At 38.5% G+C, this 18,243-nt stretch overlaps 2 protein-coding genes across 2 annotated transcripts in view; both read left to right on the top strand.

Annotated features, from left to right (window-relative positions):
• LOC131327657 (uncharacterized) overlaps positions 1-18,243 on the top strand; it is an 87,472-nt gene that overhangs the window by 12,485 nt on the left and 56,744 nt on the right. The gene's annotated exons all lie outside the window — the stretch shown is intronic.
• Positions 9,347-11,800, top strand: LOC131327597 (casparian strip membrane protein 3-like). The gene is made up of 3 exons (XM_058360767.1): positions 9,347-9,736; positions 10,167-10,290; positions 11,177-11,800. The coding sequence occupies exons 1-3, from the start codon at positions 9,441-9,443 to the stop codon at positions 11,387-11,389; spliced, it is 633 nt and encodes a 210-aa protein (XP_058216750.1). The 5' UTR covers positions 9,347-9,440; the 3' UTR covers positions 11,390-11,800.

Here is an 18,243-nt window from a genome sequence, read left to right as displayed (position 1 = left end):
GTGAGGGAAGCTTTCTTCCTGATACTGCCATCGATCGTAGTAGAGAAACTAAAAGGTGGGGACTATGGTTTGGGAAATTAGTTCTTTGAGAGGGAATGGAAAACTGATCACCGAGATCGATCGAATAAGGCCAGAGATCGAACAATGAAGGTTTCTGGTCTTGTATGGATGTTGTTTGAAGACGATCGAGAGGTATAGTAGGCTAGGGTTTGGACTACTTTAAGAGAGAGAGAGAGAGAGAGAGAGAGAGAGAGAGAGAGATGATGATGATGAATGAACAAGAAGAGACTATTACGAAATTTATGTATCTATTTGTAAGGGTAGTCCAAAGGAAAGGGGCGGTTGAACTCAAGGTTATCCAGAAGAAAAGCTTTGGTTTTCGCAAATTAGAAACCCCAGAAAGCCTAGGAAACCATGTTGGTTTGAGGAGAATTTTTGGATGCTGAGTGGGTGTCACGTGGTGGTCTCTGTCGGCGATCTCAACCGTTCAAACGTATTTTGAATAGCTTAAATCTATTCCCTCTCTCTTTCCTCATCCCACCACTCTTTCTTCTTTTTCTCTCTCTAAAATTCGAACCGTCCAAAACATGTTTGGACTACTGGAGTTGCAGACGGGGACCACATGTGTGGTACCCGCCCGACACCCAAAAAAACAAATCCGTGTGTTGATCTTATTATTACTGCAAGTGAAAAAATATGAATTGTTGTTTTGTGGAAACACCTAAAATGTTTATTTGCTTTGCATGGGGATCTACATGGAATCCGACTTTGATGATGAGCGCCGTTTATTTAATTTATTTAAAAAGTATTTGATCCAATAATTCAATTCTTAATTGTTACATATTTTATTCAAAAAGATACTTAGTACTTAAAATGATTTCATGGAAACGATCAAACAAAACAATTACCAAAAAAAGTAGTAAAATTTACAACCCGAATGCTTTGTGTGGAACGGACCCGGGGACCCTGCAGAGCAGCACCCCTGCCAAGCGGGTGCCGAGCAGCTAATCCGGCCGTTCATTTCGGAATCAACGGCCCGGATCGAAACATCTTTTTCCTTTTTTTTTTTTTTTTAAATCCGTTCGATACCTTTACATCTGGGCCATCCAAAACACTTTTGGACTGCCGAGATGTGCTCGGCACCCCTGCCAAGCACCCCTTCTTGGCAGGGTCTCCAGGTCCGTGTGGAACACGTGGAAAGGAAGGAAAATGAAGAGAAAGTTTAAATTTTTTCCCTAACTTTGTTTGGTTTGAGATGAAAGATGAGAGAAAAGAGCAAAATAATGTTCTAAGGATAATAAACATTTCCCCCTTCTTTTTCTCCCATTTTCCTTCTTAATTATTTTCTCTTCTCTTTTTTCACTTTCCACAAATTCCAAATTGAGAAAAGATTCTAAAGATATTTTGTCAATGTACACTAATGGTGAGTTTGGCTTAAATTAGCTAAGTATCTTTTTATTTGTTTTTATTTTTGAATATTTGTTACATTCACGTTTAAAGATTTTTTAATTTTTGAATTCACCACTTGCCTTAATGTGAAGAATCTATAAAATAAAAAATTATGACTAAAAAAAGGGATCTAGGGGCCCTGTAGGTTGTAGTCAACTATCCAAGCCGTACGTTTGTATTCATCACTTGCCTTTGTAAATTTGAGCCCGTTTGTTTTCAAGTTGAAATCTGAATCATTGATTGCCGAGACAGACAACTCGGATGATGCACTACAGCCCTAGTGCAACCATACTCCCCAAATCAATCAAAAATATGTTGAAACGAAGTATGTCATTAACATTAAGCTAGTTATTAACATAGGATCGATCTCAATATTAATATTTCACTAAAGTAATAAAGATTACAACCCAAAAGATTTTGAGCAACTTGGTTGGATAGTGTAATCACTATATTACTACTGTACAAATTAAAATCCGAAGCACCAACTTATATAGCCATACGGCCCATACGTTGCCAATTAATAATCTTGATAATTACAGTAATAAATTAGCAAACCCACCATCTTCTCAATTTCTTCACGGACACCGTTCTTCTGATCATTAGCCTTCACGCAGTTGGATCAATATCGCCTCGAACTCGCTTGTCGAGCACGAAGGTAGGGTTAACGGCCCCGTCGACGCTTGGATTTCCTCCTCGTGCTCTTCGAGCAATCCCTTGAAGCTTAACGATGATGACAACGATATCGGAACCACGTACCTCTTGTGTTCTTCGCCCACGTACACAAAGAAAGAACCCTTGGGAGCTATTTTATGCATGGTTTTCTTTGTGCGGCGCCTGCTGATCTTCCAAATCTTGTTCAGGAGTGAGGAAATTAGTTTTCTTCCTAGTACTGCCATTTAGAGAAACTATAAAAGGTAGGGTTTGGGCAAAAGATTATGATAGTGAGGGAGTTGATGAACAAATTAAATAATGATCAAGAGACCGATTACGAGGTTTATATGTATTTGTAAAGAGTAATCCAGAACTTGGTAGTGTATTAAGGAGATTACTAGCGCTATAAGGCACGCGCGATGTGTATGCAGACGGTCAGAGAACATTTGGAGTTAAAAGCAACACCGATATATCTATATTGAACAATTCAATTGCCTAAAAGGTTAGAAAAAGGAATCTTTGCATACAAATTCCAACCTCATACCTCTTCAACTTTATCCACAGAAATTATTGGGGGGCATATATAGAAGACCAGTTCAATTGCCTAAAAAAGTGAGCAAAAGAGAAAATGAAAGAACCAGAGCAATAGTATCGAATACATTGACATAAATTGCAGAATAATGCAGATCGCGGAAGTACTTTGAACGTGGGCGATCGATGAGATCGCTTATCTTGCTCCCGTACGTGCAGTTATTCGTATCGTGTCTCGATTATTAAACTTTATAGGGTCAGTTTCGGGAATCAGAAATGTATATATATACACAATCTCGATTTTAAAGGACGCCCAAAAAAGGGTAGCCTCTTTCTATATTAGAATGGGTAAGTCTCACAATTCAAAACCCAGAAAGCCTAGCTAGGAAACCATCATGTTTTTTGAGAGATTACAATAGGTAACAAAGTGATGGATATGATCTTAATTACAGTAGTTTACACGAGAGATAAGGATGACAACACTTGATTACTACTTGTTATTATCTGAACAAATAATAACAAATCCGGGTTTTGATGTTATCTAAAAAATAAGTTATTACCTTACCCAAAAAAAAAAAAAAAAAAAGTTATTTCGGAAACCATGTCGTTTTTAGTAACTTCGCCTTAAGTATTTAATATGATTTCATTAGTATAGTCATTTTCAAATAAGGAGGTCCTTATTTTAACTAAAATAAAGATCTTTCCATTTCTCCCATTTTCCGTTCAAATTTTGATAATCCGAGCCGCTCAATGTGTTCAAAACGTGATTTTGGATCAATCAAAACGGGATGAGTTAAGTTGGAAATGGGCTTCTGACAATTGTTTTTCAGTAAAATCAGTCTTCATAAATGGGAGCAATTGGGCTTCGCTAGCAACTGGGTTTTGGGATCGATTTGGAAGAATATTAGCCCCCCGAAGGTGGAAATTTTCTCGTGGTTGGCTCTTCAGGATAGAGTGGCTTCGAGAATGGTACTTCTCTATAGAAACTTGATTTCTGAGGGGCAATCGGCTCTGTGCCCTCGCTGCTCATTACACTTGGAATCGCCGGAGCACCTATTCTTACATTGCCAATTTTCTTGGGACGTTTGGTCTTTGATTTTGGATTGGTGGCATGTCCAGTGGGTGTGCCCTGCCTCCCTATTAGATTTGTTTACTTGGTGGCTCGGTATGGGTTTTAAAAATCTAGAGAAGTTTTTATGGGAAACAACCTTCCACGCCACGACTTGGTTGTTATGGTTGGTAAGGAATGATATTGTATTCAACAATGCGTCATGGCGGGTGGAGGATTTTGGGGAGTTAATTAAAACCAGGGTAGCAATGTGGGTTAAGGTGAAGTTTGATATTACGGTATACTCGGTGGAGGATTTTAAGGGTTATCTTGATAGTATGAGGAATGTCAAAGTGTAATTGATTTTGTGTGGGTGCTGTGGTTCAACTTTCGGTTGGACAGTTTCTTTGTTTTCTCCTTGTTCTAAGCTTGAGTGCTTAGCGAGTTTTCCTCGATGTACCCCTTTCGAGTTAATAAAATCTTCTTTTGCCGAGCAAAAAAAAAGAGTATTCTTAAGGAATCAGCAAAAAAAATGACTGCGAAGAGGTTCATCCGAGCAGTTTTTATTTGAATAGTTCGATAAAAAATCATCAAAAACTGCTCGGATGAAGCCTTTTCGATCATTTTTTTTTTCTGATTTTTTTGCAGGTACCCTTAAAATCACGTTCTGAACACATTGAGCGGCTTGGATCATCGAAATTCTTTCGGGAAATGGAAGTCTTCATTTTATTAAGTTAAGATAGTCCTTAGGAGAAGGGAACTCTTCATTAGTATATATAGATCGAGAAACTTTTGGTTGCAAATTGGGTGCCACGTGGTACCTTATTAGCGCATCTGAGCCGTTCAAGCTGAGCAACAAAAGGTCCCGATCGAAACAGTCTTTTCATTTTCTTTTTCCTTTTTTTTTAAAAATCCATTCGGTACCTTTGCATCCGGACCGTCGGTTGTATTTTTGGACGATCCGAATGTGTTGCACGGGTACCATGTCAGTAATACCCCATTTGCACCCAAAATTTCTTGTAAAGATCAGGCGATCAATAACTTAGAAAAACTTCATCATTTAATTCAGAAAAGAAAATCGCCATTTAATACGATTTCAACAATGAAAAAAACTTCCACTCTGGAAAAAAAATTCGATCTACACTTGGAGCGGGACGGGGGATGGTGCTGCATGTGAACATTTGGGTCGTCCATCATGGCAATCAATGGTCAGGATTGTCGAGACGGTTGGACGGTTGAAATTACGCACATCACCTAGCAGTCCGAACTATATTAATTGTCGAGACGGACGGTCTGGATGTGCACATCACCATCCCTCATTCGGACCATTCACATAGTTTTGTTTTGACTTTAATTGGAAGCCCTGCTAATGTATAATGAGATTAATCGCTCAAAATTAAGCGAGTTGCATGTAAGCTAGCCCGACACCTCAATTATCAAATAATGTAGTCACATAGATGATCAGTCGTTTATTTTGAAGACGATAAAATTAGTTCAATTAATTAGATAGATTCCGTTGAATGCTTGATTAGATTATTCAGTTTTTTTGCTAGAAATCTAAACTGCGCATTCTGATTAATAAATTGCTCAACCCCTTACGGCTAAATTAATTTTTAACAAAAGATTTTTGAACAAAAATATTATAAAATGAATAACTCCGATTATTTGTATGAGACTTAAGGTGGTGGGCCCACTCTCAACCTACGTACAACTTTGGTAGCCCAAATTCTTTACCCTTTAATTAGTTAGTCCAAAGAGTGTATGCAAATAATAATGAGTGCAATTTTATACATCGGCCTAAAATGATCGTGTTTTTTTTTTATCGAAATTTTTTTATATTAAAAATGGGGTGATGGGAAAAGAAAATCTAACCAAAAATTGGATAATACACAAAATGAGCCGAAGCCCAAACACCTGAGGTTTAACATGGGAGCCCTAAAAATAATCAATCAAGCATAGCCCAAAACCCAAATAAATAAATAAGCCCAAACAAAAACAAACGGGCCCAAAAAGGACCCGTCCAGCAGAACCAACACTCAAACCCTAACTACGTTTTCTAGCCGCTGCCGCAAAAATCACTGGAGACATCACCGCCCAAACAAGCACCACCACCCAACCAGCCTCGCCGTTAAGCAGATCCAACCACTCTCAAATGTAGCGACCGGCGGCAGGAAGGACCCCAATAAACCCACCAAGATGATGCAACCGGCCTACGACGAAAGAGAGGAAACACAGAGAAGGCCATGGGAATGGAGAAACACCCGCCAAAAACACCCGCCTCTCCAAAGACGCCTCAACCACCAAGACCACGATTGAAAACAACATCTGGAACCACTACCGCCAAGTCAACCCTTCGTCCGATCTACACCTCTGAGCGATCACTGGCCGAACACAGCACGCAAAGATGACCAGAAAATGCAAACCATTGGGGTCGCATACCCTTCACGACCATGCTTCAAAACTGCCGCCAACAACTGCAATCAACCTTCTGCCGATCGAGATGAAAGAACCTGCAGAAAACAAAAAGAAAACAAGAAAAAATCCCACCACCACACCTCCACACCCACGGATCAAAACAAACCTCAGCCGGCTTCCACCACAGGACAGAGCAGCACCAGCGGCGTGCGTCGCCGCGACCGCGACCCTACAAAGCCGCCAACACCACCCACAAACCACCACACCAAGCAAAATCAGAAACCTCCTTGCCGCCACTAGACATCACCCAAATCCTCATCACTAGGAACTGGAAGCCCATGCTGGCCGCCCTCCCCTCGCCATTAAGCAGAACCGACTACTCCAAGGAAGATGTAGCCGACGTGGAGGAGTGAACCTCGACAACTGATCGGGTCGTTTCCGTACCAAAAATAATTAATAACACGAAACAATTACTACTACTCAAATGAATAGTGATAAGTATTCCGAGTATCGCTCCACAGGGATTATAAGGTTGAGTTGCAGTTATTTCAATTAATTTCTATATTAATCCAAGAAAAAGATTGATTGTTGATTTCTTAGAACTATTGAACTGAAATTAAAGACGATAGAAAAGCAGGGAAAGAATTGATGGGAAAAAGTTCTAGGGTTTCGAATCCACTCTTCCCTTTCGTAACCTAAATATGTTTCGATTGTAGGTCATGTATTCGAATCAATCAGGATATCGTAGGATTGCAAGCCCTAGCGATATCTCCTAAAAATAATTTATGAATCACCAATCGGCATGGACTATCTCCGCCTAGCACGAATCGTCTTACTAGCACGACCCGTCTCAAATTAAAATTAAAGTACGGATCGTCTCATCGGCACGACGCGTCTTACGTAGTATAATCCATCCAATCGGTTATCATAAAACAATTAAAACTATTGTATGAACGTGTATAAAACCTAGGATTTCATACACAAGATTTGCTGGAAAGAAGTAATAGCATAAATAAATCCTTAAAAGTCATACAACAATGATTCGAATAATAAAACCTAAATCAAAACATAAAAGGGTTATTCAGAGTTCAAGTTTCATCTATACCCTAGAAAAAGGAGTTAGGTGGCCATCGAAGTGGAAGAGATCAAAGTTCTTGTCCTCTGTTCTTTGGACATGCCCGTCGTCGTCGTCCAATTTCCAAACCCTGTTCCGCAGCTGACTGCCGAAGTCAGTCAATTTCCATTATATAGGGTTTCAAGTATTAATTACATATAGGCCCTTAAACTTCGTGCTTTAATAGATTAGCAATTCAACTTTGAAGCTCTTTACACTTTGACCCCAAACTTCCATTAAACTCTTCGTTTTATCCAATATATTGGACAACGAGCTCGAGCAACCTATAAACAAAATAGAAGCAAAATAAATATCAAATAACAAATATAAATGACTAACAAGTATAATTTGGAGAACCAAAATATCAATATTTCGGCACTTATCAACAACCCAGCCGCCAACACCCTAGCCGTTAGGCGAAAACCAGGTATACTTGGGAGCAATACCAGCGGGTGACGGCAAGCCGATGGGATGTTGAAGATAGAGGGGGAATGAAAAGAGAATGAGGAAAAACGAAAGGGAAGGGGATCGGAGTCGGAAGAGATGCCCGGGGGAGGAGGAGGCCTCCTCCCCAAGCAAAAAAACCCTAGCCATTGTAACCAGAAGAGAGAGAGAGATAGGTAGAGAGAGAGAGAGTTAGCCGAGCGAGAAATTTTTATGTATACCGGGTATACCAAGGGAGTTTTTTTTTTTTTTGCTCGGCATATACTAAGGGAGTTGGTATCCCTCCGATCCGTTTCATATTTTTCGGCTATTTTCCAATCACATTTTGATGATCGGTTACATTCATTTTGTAGAGTTTGATGAGAACTTTATTCATACCAAAAATCATGTTCATTATACTTTATTTGATACATGATTGGCACACGTGAAAATTGCCAAAAAACCAAAACTGGGTTCTGATTCAGTGTGTTTTTGGACCTAATTTTGGTTTTCTTCAATTTTTACGTGTGCCGATCGTATATTAAATAAAGTTTGATGAACACGATTTTTGGTATGATTAAGATTTTTACCGAACTCTATAAAATGAAAGTAGCTGATCATCAAAATGTGATCGAAAAATGGCCGAAAAATGTAAAACGGACTGAATGGGATACATAAAAGTTTCTCTATGGAAGCTTATGGTCGTTTTTCCGGACTTGATTTCGTTGACAAACATGGTTTATCAGCTGAGAAATCATAGTTTTCCAAAATAATTTAAATGCAAAAATGGACAAAATTTTGCAGCTTAGATTATCAGTGTGGGACTCATGATAGGCCAACGGGAGTAGTCTCCAAGGTGCAGCCTACTTTGATGGGCTGGGCAAAATTGATTTTTTTATTTTTTTACCCGCTAATGGTGAAGGGCTTGAAATGTAGGAGGTTGCTAGTTCTTTCTCTTAATTTTAATTAAGTTCTTAGTTCGAAATCTCATTGGTGTTTTCAGTAAAGGTTTCAGTTGACATCTTACCTTCTTTTGAGGTTGATTTTTGAGTGGCTTTTTGCCTTCCATTTAATTTTTTTATCGTTTCCAAAGATTAATAAAATCTTTTTGCTTAGCAAGGAAAAAAAAATAGAGGTGTCAAACAAGCCAGGCTGGCACAGGCACGACACATTTAAATGTGGCACAACATAGGCCAGGCATCGGCATGATACGGTTCTAGACGGGCACGAAAGCGCATAACACAACAAATATTAAGTTGTTTGACACCTCTAGTAGTTATCAATTTCTTTGGGGCCAGTCCATACAAAGTTTTACTTCACTTCAAATTTAATTCGACACCCCACAAGTCGGCGATGAAATTGAACCGATCCTGGAATTAATTGAGGTATGCGTAAGCTGACCGAACACTTGAATTATCCAAAGAATATATATATTTTTTGTCCTTGGATCTATTAAAGTCAAGATGGATTCGGTAATCATATTTGAGAGCACATAACAACAAAACAGAAACAAAATATAGGTAATGCTCTTCCTTTGGAGTATTCAAATTGTAAAATTCCATTTTCCGCCAAGTGGAGCAAGACAACAACTCCTCTCTTCTATCCAGAGCAATAGAGAAGCATGCACCAACTCCTCTCTCTCTCTCTCTCTCTCTCTCTCTCTCTCTCTCTCTCTCTCTCTCTAACCCCTATATAAATATAAATAACCACCACCCCACATTGTCAATCCACAACAAGCTATACCTCACTTTTCTTCAAACAGTTCCATATTCTCTCCTTCCCATCCCCTCTCTCTCCTAAAAAATTCCCATGGACCATCCCAAGGACAGCGATGAAACACCAATCCTGAGGCAGGAGTCGAAATCCGGTAGCTCCAAAGCGGCAGCCGCCGCTCCTGTGGCTATAGCAGCCACCACAAGAGCTGCCCGATACGCAAGAGGAGGGTGGAAGAGGGGCGTCGCGATTTTCGACTTCATTCTCAGGCTGTGTGCCATTGTTGCTGCTTTAGCTGCCACCACTACCATGGGAACCACTAACCAAACCCTTCCTTTTTTCACTCAGTTCTTCCAGTTCCAAGCTAACTATGATGATCTCCCTGCTTTTACGTGCGTCATTAAATCTTACTATTACTAATTATTTATCTTTCTACTAATGGGCTAGTGTACAGGATTAATTAAGAACGTGCTCATTAAATTGTTAAGTTGCTAACTAGCTATCAGCTCATCTAAAACTTTCAATTGTTCCAAAAAACGAGAATTCCATCATTTATATCCGCGACATGCATATTTCACGTGTTACCAGGCTCTTTTTTATTAATAAAAAAAAACTAATCACATGCAGATAGTTCAATTATTAGGTAGGCTCTCTTTCAAATTTTTTTTTTTTGCCGAGCAAAAAAAATTGAATGCGGAATATTCTTTTGTATAGTATGATACAACATCATATTGTTAACTACCAATTCATCTACTTATAAAAGTTTAAAGGTTAGATCTACAGTGTGATATTGTTTGATATATATGCATACATGGATGGCAGATTCTTTGTGATAGCAAATGCAATAGCAAGTGGGTACCTGGTCCTCTCCTTGCCCTTTTCCATAGTCTGCATCGTTCGACCCCATGCAGTTGCGATCAGGCTCCTCCTCCTCGTCTTAGACACTGTGAGCTCTCTCTCTCTCTCTCTCTCTCTCTCTCTCTCTCTCTCTCTCTCTCTACATTCATCCACATACATGAGAATGATTTCCCTCCCATTGGCTGACTTATAGTATTTGTTACGGGAAAGGAAAATGAAATTATTTATGCACGAAATCTTGTATAGGCTGTATAGCCATTATACCCTAATCAAGAACGGATCGACGGGTGAATCAGCTCAGACGACGATGATTGCCCTATATATCCACTTTTTCAAATTCCATTTAAAATCATATTAGTTTCTATGATAAAAAATTTTAAAATTGTAGAACGTTAGTCCGTCCAACGTGTTTTTAAAATGTCTAATACTTGCCTGTCCGATTTGTTCTTGGAAAATTCCTAAGTTCCCTCCTATTTGTTTTACAAAAAATTCACTCTGCTATCTTGTACTATATATTATTTTTAGCGATATAGTATTATGTTAAGCAATACACTATTTTTTCCTTTTGAAGTAGAATTACAAGGGACCAACCTCAAATTGGAACGAGGCCCCAATTTTCTAAATCTCCTAAAGGGTAACGATTTTGCACTTCACTTTGCTATAAATGCACTCTCAAATTTGTCTTTTAGTGCAGTTATAAAAGAGTAGAGTGCAAGTTCAAAAATCTGCATAGGATGATCGAAAATATTTGTCACTATCGTCTATCTAAATAGCCATATACTATTTGTACGTAACATGACAAGTTAAGCATGCAACAAAGTAAAGTTATAGAACGTACTTCATTTTTACGAGGAAAAAAAAAAAAAAACCACAAGAGAACTTACCAATATAACGATGCGGTAAGCTGGCCGGTCCGAACGCCTGAGTTATAAAAAAACAAAATTGATACAACGATGTGTGAAAAATACATGCAGGTGATGGTAGCGGTAACCACATCAGCTGCTTCGGCGGCGGCTGCGATCGTGTACTTGGCACACAACGGAAATTCCAACACAAATTGGTTGGCCATTTGTCAACAGTTCAACGACTTTTGCCAACGTGTCAGCGGAGCAGTGGTGGCTTCCTTCATTGGTGCACTCATCTTCATGTTTCTGGTTGTGTTTTCTTCTGTGGCTCTTCGACGTTGAATGCATTTCTACAAAAGGCCCAATGCTGTATCGGGGCCAGGATTCTCGGTGCCGAAAATTTATGTGCTTTTGTGTCAAGGGGTTCTTCGGCCGTTTGATTTAAAACATAAAAAAAAAAAAAATCACACAATCCAACAGCTGAAAAGCCCGTCGCGGTACAAAAACACAAGGGTGTTCAGGACAGAGGAGATCGGACCCCAGCTATATCCGGCTTCCTTTGGCTGCCGCCAAACAGGGCGTTACCGTATTTGATTTGTTCCATCACAATTATGCTTTTTTATTTTTATTTTTATTTTTTATGTTGGGGTTTTGGGCCTTAATTTGGGTGTGCATAGCAATGGTACCAATTATGTCATTTGGTTTGTACTTTGAGGTATGTCGTAAATGTAATGAAAATTAGTGAATTTGTTTTGTTGCGTCTTAAGCTATCCTTTTTGGGGGAGGCGGGGGGCTGCTGCCCCAAGGGGGCAGCAGCGTGCTGCTGTCCCGGCTTTTCGGGCCCGCTCCGGTCTCGCTCTGATGATCTGAAACGTTCACTTTATAGAACTCGTCGAGTAGAATAACTATGTAAAAAATCAGCTTAATTGGATATCATTAAATGCCTGATCGGAATCTTTTTATCTTAAAAAGAATGAATCCGAAACACTGAATCAAATCCATTGTAACCCGTGGACCGAGAGTTATATGGGCTCCGATCAGTCACTTAATGATATTCAACTAAGCTGATTTTTTGCATAGTTATTCTACTCGACGAGCTCTACAAAATGAACGTTTCAGATCATCGGAGCGAGACCGGAGCCGGCCCGGAAAGCCGGGACAGCAGCACGCTGCTGCCCCCTTGGGGCAGCAGCCCCCCCGCCTCCTCCTTTTTGTTGGGTCAAAATTAATGTTACCATCGTTGTTTCGCTTTGATGAGAGAGAGAGAGAGAGGAATTAATTAATGTTACCATCGTTGTTTCGCTTTGATGAGAGAGAGAGAGAGAGAGAGAGGAATTAATAAGTTTTTGATCGACAGGAATTAATAAGTTGGAGACATTTTGAAGTGAATTGGCAAGACTCAAATCTTGAGGAAGATTACAAAAATAATCATCTCCCATAGGAAAATTTGGGGTGGCTGTCATGAACGCCCTTAGGTTTTCTACTTCCACAGTTAGCTGGGCCATCTCATCCTCCTCCTGAATGTTGGGAGAGTTATGATTTCGGTCTGGGGTGGGAATCAGAGGCTGGTTATCCATATCCCTATAATGTGAGTAATATGGTTCGCTCCTGATGTCAAAGCCCGGTATACTTTCTAGTATGTTACGGATTTCCCTCTTGAGATTAGCCCTTCTCCATGGGTTTGGATGTTGAGCCGTGTATACCTCTCTCTGGTTTGGCGAATTCACCCTCAGCTGCTGATACTGGCCGTACATAATAGGGAACTCAGCTGGTACGTAAGGGTCTTGAAAAGAGAAATCGAATCCTACAGTGTTTTCCAAGAAGTCTTGCAATCTGCTCCATTCATCGGCTAGTTGGTCTGCAAACGTGGGGTCCATTTAAAAAAGAAAATTATATTTATCGTTAGGTTTCGGTATATTTCAAACAGTGTCATTTTAAACTTGTAGTGAAATACTCAATCTGATGTGATCTACCCAAACTACCCAAGGCCGAGGGTTGAACCTAAGGCTCTGATACCAAGTTGTAACGCCCCGATTTTCGAAAATAAAATCGGAGGTTTTAAATATTGATTTCTAAAAATTTATTGAATTAAGATTTAAAATCCAAATCGGATAATTCACCCTAGAGTTTCGTTTATTACAAATTATTATAGAAATACTGAAAATAGTCTTTGTGATAATAAACTAAACAAAATAACAGAGTCATCTTCTAAGTTTGATACGGATCCCAAGCATACTCTGGCTCAGCCTCTGCCTCTGCCTCTGGATCCTTCTCACTATAATACTGCTCACCTTCGAGATTCTGCGCCTCTTCTGGATTTTCTGCAAAATCTGGCACGGAAGCCAGGCAATCCGTACATGAGTGAAAGAGTTCACCCCGTAGTATAATCCAACCCAACTACTCCTCTTACTTTACAGTTAGCAAGCAGCAGGATAATAGTAGTGCGAAAAAGCAAGACAGAATTTGTTCCACATAAACCAGTTTATTACTATCCATTAACTTGTTGTGTAATCTAAGATCTCATCCGCGGGATCTTTCCTCCCCAACCACTAGCCATGCTCGGTCCCATGAGATCACTTCCCTTTGCTGTCGCAGATGCACCTAAGTTATGTACCGAGTATACATCCCAATAACTACAACAAGAGGAAAGCTTATCATGCCTGAATCACGACTAGGGTTCGCTTATCTTATGTACCACTTCACAAACCACATCACAATCACCACTGGACACCCGCCAGTATTAATTCATCACTGGACACCCGCCAGTCTATCAATTTATCACTGGACACCCGCCAGTTTCATTTTCATCACATCTCAAAATCACGCCTGCATGCAATCTAAAAATAAAAACTTTCCAGTTTATCCATTATCTAGCATCGTCTAGATGAATTTTATTTCGCAATACCACCCCATGTCTCTAGGGTCCAATTTAGCATTTAAATCAAGTATCGGCACAATATGCAACTAATCAATAATAATTAAAATAATTAATAAATAATGAAATCACGCAACTTTTTATGGATGGGCCGTTGCCCTTAATCTTGTATGGTCACAATGTCAATAATAAAGTAAGAGTTTTAAATTAATTTAAAAGAAAGATTTTCTGGGCTCTTATTAATTAATTCTAAGATAATAGATTAATTAAAAACTAATTAAATACATTAATTAAATAAAAATATTAGAATATTTATCATGACCTTAATAAGAGTCCTAAAGGTCCTATACAACCAGTTGAGTGTCAAAAGTTGGGTTCGGAGGGCCCCGAGATTATTTTAAATAAAAAGATTAATAAAAGTTGTCAAAAGAAAAATAAATGGATAATAAATTATTTAATAAATAAGATAGGTCGAGGTTAACAACGTTTCATCTTTGGAAGGTAAGGAGTCTAAATAAAATTAGTCGAGAATTTATAATAAGGTTTATAAGGTCGTAAGGTAATTTTAATTGGAAACATTGTAAAAATAATAATAAATAGTAAATTAAATAAAAAAGTATGAAATTAACAAGATATCATCTTTGAGGTGTGAGGAATTTAGGAAAAATAGTTTGGGTGTTAAAAATATTATTTGGAAGGTCGCAAATATTTTTCGTTTACAAAATCTTGAAAGATAACGAATAAATAATTGATAAATATCTAAATAAATAAATAAATTATGAAATTAACAAGGTATGATCTTTGAGGTGTGAAAAGTCTAGGAAAAATAGTTCAGGGGTCAAAAACGATGTTCGGAAGGTCGAAAAGTCGTTTCGAACCAAAACAGAACCTGCCGCAAGGTTTGACCGAGTCAACCTTGCGGCTGAGCAGAGAACCGCAAACTCGAGCCTGGTTCTTGCGGCCCGAAGGTTGCGGCCGCAAGGTCGCGTCCAGAATCCGTTTTTTTGTCTTTTCGTTATGGTTTCGATGCATGGGTTCGTTCGGGCTATTGGGTTACGCATAAAAACACTTAATAAACGTAAAGAAGTGTTTGGAATGGATTATAATACCTTGGTTTGGATCGAATTGATTTTAAAACGAATCTTGAGTTTTTGGAGAAGACAACTTCGGTTTTGGCGATTGGGGGACCTTGGGCTCGAATTGAATGATGCTTGGGGTTGAGGGAAGTGATTGGTATGATCAATTCGGGTCTCGGTTGGTCGTGGCTATGAAACCCACTTTTCTCTCTCTTTCCTTCTCTCTAAAACTCTATGGATTGGAGCTTCGTTTTCTCCGAATTCTCTCTCTCTTCTGGACTGGTGGGATGTGGGGAGTGGCGTGGTGTGCCCTAGGGTCGGAGTTATGGGGTATATATAAGAGAATTTTTTTGATAAGGGTGATAAAATTGTGTTTTAATGGAATTCTAATTCTTGGCTTTAAGATGGACGGAATATGGACGAAAAATAGGGTTAGGGAGAAGGTAGAGACTCAGTAGGAGAGGGTGAGGTGGAAGGAAATTCGTAATTATGCATGCATGTAATTTGTAACGAAAGAAATAAAATAAAAATAAGGTAATTAGGATAAATTAATTATAATTGTATATATTTAATTATAATTGTATATATTTAATAATAAAGAGAATTTTATTATTAAGAATAAAGCTTTTCAAATACTATTATTATTGTTAAAAATTACGAGTTGTTATAGAGAACATAAAGAAGAAAAATGTGAAAATCATATGAACGATGTATAAAAAGTTTTATTTTCTGTGATTTCCATGATGTACGTTTGATTGCCTAGAAATAGGAAAAGAGGATGTTTCGGATACCAACCCAAGTACACAAATAGTACGTACCGACCATTCACGGGCCCACTCCGAACCCGTATGGATGATTCGAGTCGTTTAATAATTTTAAAATAAAAACCAAGTGGGCATTTGAAAATCAGCTCCATCCGTATGTATAAGTGCTCAATCCAATTTTCTCATTTTCATCTAATCTTTCCAATTTTTTTTCTTGATTTTTCAAAAATGGGAAGATTTGATAAGCACTTACACATATCGGATGTAGCTGATTTTTCATGGGCCCACTTGTTGTTTTTTTAAATTATTGAATGGGTCGGATCATCCGTGCGGGGCCACGAGTGGGTACCGTGTACCATCGATGGCCATGGTCGGTGTGCTCGGGTCGGTATCCATACAGTTTTTGAATAGGAAAAGGAATGTTGACTTTGATTTCGGTTTTGTACAAAGATTATATATGATTTTGGTTTTCATTTGAATAACGCCTTAAGGCCTTGATTGGATGCGGTATCCGTTGGGTGTATGAGGCAATTCGGGTGTATTGGCTCTTGATTGAACAGGTTTTGCTTTGTTTGGGATCATCTTTTCCTCCTGTATATCTTTATCCCCTTCTTCACTAACACCAGCTTCTGGGTACTAAATTATTGCGACCTCCGGAGATAGCAATAACTAATCCGGCGCAATACATGTGAAATCTTGCCATTTTTTCCCTCCTTAATGCCCCTCTTTATAACGACCCTGATTTTTGGTAAATAAAAATTTTGTTAAAAATTTGAATTTTATTTTTAATTACTTGGATTGCTTTTAAAATTTCTTTTTAATTTCTAATAATCCGTCATAATTAGATTTTAGTCCTTAAAATTTATATTTCTTGGCTAGAAGCCTACTTGGCTAGTAAAATTAGTTTCCAACCGATTACTTAGAAGAACCGGACTACCAATTCACCTAATTACATTTCTCTAACCTTAATTGGACTTTTTTTTAACCTTATGAACCCATCCAAATCCTAATTGAACCTTTTGGACTAAAGGATGTAATCATTGCACTTTCTTGACTAGTCAATTCTTGACTTTATTCTTCATCATTACATCTTCCTAGTGTAACTTTTCTCTTTACCAATTGAACGATAGTTGTTAAGGTAATTCTTATCTTTTGGGTAAAAGGTTTTGTTTCCAACCACTAGTTAGGCCAACCTAAGTACCAATTGACTTAGTTACATTTTCCTAGCATTTAAGAACCATTAGACAAATATAGCAATCATAATACTACCAAAAGTAGCACTCATAACCTACTTTAATCATGACTACTTGGCCATAGACTTACTTTTTAGGAAATGGTTAACCATTGGTCCATAATTGTTAGGAAAATCTTTATCCCTTGGATAATGGAAGCTAGACTTGCCAATGAATAGAAAGATTTGACAAGACAAATCATAGTCATCATTTTGCTTCCAAAAGTAGTTAACCTAGCCTTGCCATGCATGCAAACCTAGGATTGTAGCCTTAAACCTAACTATTCTAGGGTTACTTTCCTAGATATATACATATATGTACTTATATATATGAACGGGGCGGTTCAATGGACAACTATTTAGACACCTAAAAAAACACCCCAAATCTCAATCACATAGTTCCCGATCAAATTTTTACGATCCGAACCGTTCAATATGTGCAAAATATGATTTTAAGGGTGCCAGCGAGAAATTAGCCGAAAAAAATGATCGAAAGTGCTCGTTTTAAACAGTTTTTAATTGAACCATTCATTAAATTTAAGCTAAAAATACTTAGATCAAGCCCTTTTCGGTCTTTTTTTTTTTTACTGATTTCTCGCGGGTACCCTTAAAATCACGTTCTGATCACATTGAGCGGCTCGGATCATCAAAATTTGATCAGAAACTATGAGGTGTTTTTTTAGGTGTCTAAATAGTTGTCCATTGAACCGCCCCGATATATGAATATATATATATACATATATATATATATATATTTGTACATTGTACTAGGGAGAGAGAAGGAAAGAGAGAGGCCGAGGGAGGAGAGAGGCCGAGAGAGAGAGAGAGAAAAGTGCACGTGTGTGCTTTGAGGTTTGTACACTTGCACAAGCTACCTCTTTAGCCCTATTTTAGCCTTAGTCCAATTGACTTGACAACTCACTCTAGTCTTTTTCAAGTATAGAATCCTAGCCTTAGTCATCATAGATTTGCTTCCAAACTAGTCTTTAATCATCCTAGAAATTGACTACAATCTAGACCTATGAATGACTAAACATGAAAGACTACTCTTTAGCTTAATCAAACCCTACCCTAAACTTGTAAGACCTAGGCTATAATCACCTAGATTCATCTAGAAAGCCTAAGATCCTAGTTAGTTTATAGCCTTAAGCCTAAAAGGATTGGATAAGACAAGTCATGGAAGGCTTTCAAGCATGATTTGACATGACCATGGAGCAAATTCATGAGAGAAAAAGAGAGAGAGATATGGC

The sequence above is a fragment of the Rhododendron vialii genome, chromosome 1a, assembly GCF_030253575.1.
Source record: "Rhododendron vialii isolate Sample 1 chromosome 1a, ASM3025357v1".
NCBI lineage: Eukaryota > Viridiplantae > Streptophyta > Magnoliopsida > Ericales > Ericaceae > Rhododendron > Rhododendron vialii.
This window is presented reverse-complemented; position numbering and strand designations above follow the sequence as displayed.

Excerpts from the sequence above, each read along its gene's own strand:
- LOC131327597 (XM_058360767.1), top strand. The coding sequence starts at position 9,441 with ATGGACCATCCCAAGGACAGCGATGAAACACCAATCCTGAGGCAGGAG. Across the intron at positions 9,737-10,166 it reads GATGATCTCCCTGCTTTTAC|ATTCTTTGTGATAGCAAATG; the intron begins GTGCGTCATTAA and ends CATGGATGGCAG. Across the intron at positions 10,291-11,176 it reads TCCTCCTCGTCTTAGACACT|GTGATGGTAGCGGTAACCAC; the intron begins GTGAGCTCTCTC and ends AAATACATGCAG.